The 7,383-nt window shown below is 35.0% G+C and overlaps 1 protein-coding gene across 1 annotated transcript; it reads left to right on the forward strand.

Moving 5' to 3' along the window:
- Positions 1-5,717: 5,717 nt before the first annotated feature.
- LOC121412653 lies at positions 5,718-6,672 on the forward strand. Its single transcript, XM_041605430.1, has one exon. The coding sequence runs from the start codon at positions 6,066-6,068 to the stop codon at positions 6,666-6,668; it is 603 nt and encodes a 200-aa protein (XP_041461364.1). The 5' UTR covers positions 5,718-6,065; the 3' UTR covers positions 6,669-6,672.
- Positions 6,673-7,383: the final 711 nt, after the last annotated feature.

Here is a 7,383-nt window from a genome sequence, read left to right on the forward strand (position 1 = left end):
TGTACTCATTTGCGTCATTTTACCAAAATCGGCACATTGTCTGTTAGGTGTCCCCACCCAAGAAATTTCCTTTAGAATGCAGAGCTCGTGTATAGTAGTAACACGTTTGTATTATAAATATATTTAGGTATCAAATCAATTTAAAGTTGTTTTGGAACAAATGCATTGAAAACGCTTTGAACGATTGGTAAAAGTAACCAATGTGTTGTATGTGGCCTATCGACAAAACAATTCATAACCTTATCTGTTACTTTAAAAAACAGAATTTTGGTTGAGTATTATATCGGCATGGCAAATACATGACATTTATCCGCAGAAGGTATCTCAGTGTGAGGGGGGGGGGGGGTGTTGTTTGTGTGCATGTGTGTTATTCATAAAGTTGGCAACCATGCAGAAGTCAAGTCTTCTCAAAGATGCACAATCATTGCATGGTAGAATCTATATAGGTCAAAGATCTCGAGACTTCCCGGTTCCAACACTATTCAATTATAGATGTACGGTAGATTGGTGGGACAGCTGACGGTCTTACAATATTCATTAAAAATCCGGCAAATGTTACACCCCCCTCCTCCCTCCGAAAAACTACGTATTCAGGTCACACATTTTGAGTCAGAGTTCACTTCAAGTTGATAGACTTGGGGTTAGATAGATACCTGCAGTTTTGAAGACGTTGTTTTCAATTCATTAGAACTTGCTACCATGGTCGCTGGAGGTTTCATGTTTTGGTTTTGAAAATTAATTAAAAACATGATGAGATCTTTAAGGATACTAAAAATCCTGACATGTAAAACAACATCAAATATTAAGAAAAATGCTAAAGGAAAAAAAAGTAACATCATAAGATTTTTTTGGGAAGAAATACAGAGAAAAACTAAAGAACAATGAAGGAGAAATCCTTTACAATGCGCAACTCCCTCACCGACCCCCCCCCCCCTTTATAAAAAAAAAAAAACCCAGCAACATCCGTAATGAGCAGGTGCGTTCTTTCTCCACCCACTCAACTTATTTCTTGAGAATATAACGGATTAATAAGGGGAACGGCAGTAAATAGTTCCGTTATGTAACAAAACGGATATCGCGAACGATTATAACGGTAAACGGCGCATAATCCGATGTCGCATGCCTCTTGAGACCGATACAAATATTTGAAAGAGTTGCAACATGTCCGTATCAATTTCTGGAACCAAATGGTATTGTAATTATTTCTATTGAAGACAAGCAGGTGTCCATGTAATTAAAAAAAATGCATTGCATAATAATTATTGTTAAAAATAAATTAACAATAAATGACGACTCGTTAAAAAACGAGTCGTCATTTATTGTTGTATGCCCATGCATGGTTTGCCATACGGCAGTGGAATAGTAAATTGATTTGGGTATCATTAAAATTATGTCAAAAGCATTCTAACTTTCCCCTCAGAATGTTCGTTGCTGCACATAATTATGCTTCACTTAAAATATCGATTTATCAAAGTCGAAATTCGGTTGTTGAACTCGCTTAAATAACTGCAGGTCGCGAATTAACATTGACAGGAATGAAGGTCTGTATTGATAATTTGAAATGTTATCAAGACATAACTCTTAAAATAACCGATGTGTTAGTTGGGAAATGAGTTTGATCAAATATGATCATAGGTTCTAGCAAATAATATGTTAAATATTCATTGAGAATCATTAGTCAAAGAATTTCAGGAAATCTGTTTTGAAGTGCACGCCATGTTAAATAGGCAACAGTTCAAGGACAAGTCCACCCCAACAAACAGCTCTTTTGAACAAAAAAGAGAAAAATCCAATATTTATTTCGTCTTGATACATGTATGATATGTGTGATTATGAATATATTAAAAAAGAAAAAAAAAAAAGCATAACAATGAAAATTTCATCAAAATCGGATACAAAATAAGAAAGTTATGCCATTTTAAACTATCGCTTATTCATAAAACAGTAAAATGAGGAGACTGATGATGTCATCCACTCACTATTTCGTTTGTATTTTATTATATGAAATATTCTAATTTTCTCGTCATTGTCAAGTAAAACGACGATTAATTCCTCCCTGAACATGTGGAATTAGCATTGTTTATATGGTTCAGTCAAGTTGGTCCTTATTGTGAAATCAATAAAAAAGTGTATATGTTAAAAAAAGATAGTGAGTGAGGGACATCATCGAAACGAAACTTTAAAATGTCATAATTTTCTTATTTTACATCTGATTTTAATGAAATTTCCAGCGTTATGCTTGTTCGATTTTTCTCTGTTTATTCAAATCAACATTTTTCTGGGGAAAGTACACATTTTTCGGGGGGGGGGGGGCTCAAGCCAGGGTCATCACACTAGTCCTAGTGGTAATAAGTTCATAAACTGAATGAATGGATTGTTCTGTGGGTTAATAATTAATATAGACGGATAGCTAAAATATATTTTCACACGGTAAAAACCCAAAGAGATAAAAATGGGGGCAGTGTAACAAAGAAAATAAAAGGCATACACTGCTAAATACCAATCCGTACTTCCTAATAAAGTCGATAAATTCATGGGTATAACAACATATTTTATTATTAGTTAAGTTACACAAACTTGTTTGAATTTTTATACAACATTATTTACCACAAATATGAACATTACATTACAGTTGTTTAATAGTCTACATAACCATGCCTAAAAAATTGAAGATTATTGAAAATTAGACTTTGTTTAAGATTCTAATGTCTTGTTTAAACTGTTAAACAGCTATATGTAGGTTAATACAGTCTACATAGAGTTGTATAAAGAATACAGCGTTTATATACACTGTAGGGTTAAGTTTGCATATTGAACAATACAAACGTGAGTACTCTGATTGCACCCCATAGCAGGGGCTTAAAAAGGATATGCAATTTTATTGAAAAACAACCCTCTATATTTGGTAACACAGAACAGAGAATAACTTGTCTTCGCAGTGGGGGAATTTAAGTAGGCCCTATTTATCAGCAAGCTTACAATCAAAGTATAACCACAATAAAAGGAGAATGACAGGTGGAATTGGTTAATCTTCTTCTTATTCTACCATTACAAATCTCTTCTGGCGCTTTCCAACAATAGGAACAGGATTGGCCACCAGAGCCGATTGGGGTTTCAAAATAAAATGGTCACTGTCACACCGCTTTAATCAAAATCATATTGATCAAAGGAGGGTGAAAAATGAAAAATTCAAATTAGTTTAAATTCTAATCTATTTGTTTTATTTTTGGTAAAATCCTTCGACTTATTACTTTTCCTTCTTTTTTGATATTTCCATAATCTTCTATCACTGAAATATTAAACTGGAAACAAGACCATTTCGATGTTTATAGAACCTCAGATGCATGAAGAAGTTTTGATAATAACGGACGAAAAAGCAAAAAACGGTCGGAAATTTGTGACCTCGTCTGATCGATAAAAGTCATCAAAGAAGAAATGTTGGGAAATGCTTCTTTACTATCAGTTTCAGTTCAAATTTTTTTCTTCCTTTTTTCCTCATTTTCAACAAAACTGTACAAACTCCATAAGAATGCTTTGAGGATAAACAACAAATTGAAGCAAGAAACTATTTTTCATTCGAAAGAATAGTATAGAAGTCTGAGGTTACGTTCTCAATAACTTTGCTGGCAATTGTGTCCATTCTATTATTGGTCTATAAGGTCCTTGGGTGAGATCAGTGTAACCAAAGTATCATATAATTGTTATTTATCCCAGGAGACCACGACAATGATTTTTTTTTGCGACTTCCTTCAGTCGCATAGGCCTAGTGGATTAAAACCTCCTTTACGGAAGTTTATAGATCATATACCGGCTTTGCTGCTATAATAATATCAACATATTTATTTATTACTCATAAATATTCTTGCAAGGTTATAGGACTATCCGAACATGAATAAAGAGACACAATACAGAGGATTAGGGGGAACTAAGGCAACATTTTAGTAAACGGAGGTTCGATTTGTTAAGGTTGATGTAACATAATTATTATTTTTCACCTTTACTGAGTTATTCGTTGCTCATTATTGCCTCTTTGTTCTAGCCTTCACTGAAAAAAAATGGGTAAATTGTAACCAGCACAATTGTGTGTCCAACCAGTTATTGGGGCAGTATTTTACCCAATGCGGAAGGCATATTGTCCAGTAAGGTTAACAAATAAGCCGCAATTACTTTATAGAATGGGCAAAATTTTCATCACACTTGATAAATAAAAATGCCCCAAAGAAATGCCCATTGTTAGTTGGACACATAATTACCCTCATGGAGCATTTTCACCGAATATTTTTAGAGTGTTCTTACACTGTTAAACACCCCCATGAAACGGGAATTTTTCTGCAATTTAACAAAACAGGGGAAAAGGGTGTTTTATTAAAGGAATTTTATGAGGTTCCATACACCAAATACCAATTTTCTGTAAGATTATGCAATCTGGTAAGATTATAGGTGTATTCGAGACTCTGCTGCAGGAACTTCTTTTATTTTAAGGATAAATTTTCTAACAATGTATTAATGTTATTATTTTTGAACGGTCGATTTGTAATTCTTTTCTGTCAATCGATAAAAAATGAAAGAAAAAAAAACCAACCCGTAAACCAGGGAAGGGGCGTGGTTAGAGAGGTGATTATGTCACTTAGTTATTAAAGGACAAGTCCATCCCAACAAAAAATTGATTTGAATAAAAAGAGAAAAATTCAGCAAGCATTACATTGAAAAATTCATCAAAATCGGATGTAAAATAAGAAAGTTATGACATTTTAAAGTTTCACTTCATTTCACAAAACAGTTATAGGCACGTCTCGGTCAGTATGCAAATGAGGGAACTGATGACATCACTCACTCACTATTTCTTTTGTATTTTAATATATGAAATATGAAATATTTTAATTTTCTCGTCATTGTCATGTGAAATGAAGTTTCATTCCTCCCTGAACACGTGGAATTCCATTATTTTAACATTTTGTGCTTCAGGCAAGGAGGTCCTAATCGTTAAATTCGTAAAAATTGAAATATTATAGAAATCAAACAATAAAAAAAAAACAAAAGAAATAGTGAGTGAGTGACATCATCGACTCTCTCATTTGGATGTAACTGGCTCGTTCATATAACTTTGAAATGTCATAATTTTCTTATTTTACATCCGATTTTGATGAAATTTTCAGCATTGTGCTTGTCTGATTTTTCTCTATTGATTAAAATCAACATTTTTCTGAGGTGGACTTGACCTTTAAAGAAAATGTCGAGACTCATGATGGAGGACATTTTGCTATTTTTGGTTCAAGTAAAAGGGGGAAATTATACAAATATTGCATCGAAGTGACACATTTTCCTTTAACAAATAGAAATAAATGATATCGCTGATCATTATTTTGTCATAAATAACCAAACTGTGCTTTCAAATAGCTTTTCAAACTCTAAGAAAGACACTTTTCCATCATGTATTTTGCTTTAGTCCGCCAAAATGATTTTGTACCTTTTTGATAGCATTTTCTAAGTCTATCAACTAAGGGAAAGAAATCGCAATAAAATTCTGTTCATTTTTGGTAAACTTACTTTCTTTCATTAAAATAATCCCTCATAATGATATTTATTACTAGGCGTATAACTTAATCAGCTTTTTTGGTACCCTCGATCAGATGGCGGCGCCGCTTGCGTTTCGTAAAATCGTGGACTCAGCTTGCATCTGCTTTGCATTTTTGTGGAAGCCCTCGCAAAGCCACACACAAGCATTTGACACTAATGAATTGTACGTGCGATATACTGAGTGTGTACGGCGAGCCTTCATTCATTCATTCGGTATTTCTCGCTCCGATCCCCGTACCCACTTTACTACGTGACGCCGCGCTGTGTAGTTGTAGCTCCCATCATCGCATTGCACCTGTTTCGTGAATTAAGGAATGGTGTGGGTTTGTTGATGTGCTGAGTTATTCACCAAAAACGAGATGCTCTGTTCACGATTTCATCGTTTTTAGAATTTTTCATTGTGAACAAGGCCTACCCATGAATTGAAGATACAGGAGGAGGAATATATTTAAGAATTTCAAGAGCGGTTTTACCATAGGAGCTTGAAAATGGCCGAATACGATGGGAATATAGTCACGGAATGGCTTCGATCCTTAGACATGCTTGCCTATTCGCAAGCTTTCTTGGATAACGGGTATGATGAGTTGGAAACGTGCAAGCAAATTGGACCAGATGATTTGGACGCGATCGGAGTTGTGGATTTGGAACAGAGAAGCGATTTGCTTATGGCCGTGGATAGGCTACGAGAAGAAGGAGGAACAGCAGTTTATTTCACCCTTGTTGGTCCATCTTCCGACGATGAAGGAGGGAGTACCATCGACGAGCTCTCCACGGGGAGGGTACCAAGCGTGGACTGGACCGGGAGTGATGCGGGGTCGGCCGACTCCAGGGCTCCGTTGGTGAGCCGGGTCGGACGAACGCCGTCGATGGAATCGGCAGATGCTAATTTAGGATTAGGTTTAGGATTAGTGGGTATACCGCATGTAGGATATCGGGATTCTCCCGGTTTACAGAATAGAGGATTATACAGGGAGAGGAGGACATCAGCAGATAGCCGAGTTTTGAGTAATACCCCTGATATACTACGGAAGGTAAGTAGACAATTGCACAATCAATACACAGCACAACTCGCAGAAAATACATTGCAATAGGGGGCTATAGGCTATAGCCTATATTACATGCATGCCCAATTGTGATGATTAAAAACTTTCTTCTACTGTTGACTTTTATGATTGATGTACATTTTTCAGCAATATCTCTGACATTGAAATGCATTATATGGTAGAGAAAAGTGGTTTTGTTTTAAAATTGAAAGGACATGTTTCTGAGAACATGAAGTAGGAAGTCTATTTGAACATGTATGAATCATAGTGTTTCTACAGACTGCTTGCACTGTGTGTAGGAGTGTACCCATGACTCATGATTACCCTTCGCTTCTTATTCATGGTGAAGAATTACTTTTTAAGGTCAGATGATTAGATAACAACAAAATAGTGCAAATGAATTTAATAAACCATGTACGTTGCATTATAATTTTGATCAGATCAGTCAAAGATGCAGTTTTAAGGTTTCCAAAACATCAGATTTTGAATTATAATATTTTAAAACTCGTCAATTCCTGTTCATTTTGGTGTAGGCCTGCATGTATGTATATCTAGAAAAATATGTAAATGATTTACTTAAAAAAGATTCAATATGAATTAATTACAATAATCAGGATCAGCAAAAAGGAAGCATGAATATTGACTTTCATTGCTTCTTTTGCCAAAATTACACCATAAAGTATGCCTGCATGCTTAGATGTTTTCTTACAATGTACATAATGAGTTACTTGTATGCCACTTAATCAGCATTCAGGGTATACAT

The sequence above is a fragment of the Lytechinus variegatus genome, chromosome 4 (genome assembly GCF_018143015.1).
Source record: "Lytechinus variegatus isolate NC3 chromosome 4, Lvar_3.0, whole genome shotgun sequence".
NCBI classification, from domain to species: domain Eukaryota; kingdom Metazoa; phylum Echinodermata; class Echinoidea; order Temnopleuroida; family Toxopneustidae; genus Lytechinus; species Lytechinus variegatus.

What these genes read in the sequence shown, in the direction of transcription:
- LOC121412653 (XM_041605430.1), top strand. Translation starts at nt 6,066, where the DNA reads ATGGCCGAATACGATGGGAATATAGTCACGGAATGGCTTCGATCCTTA.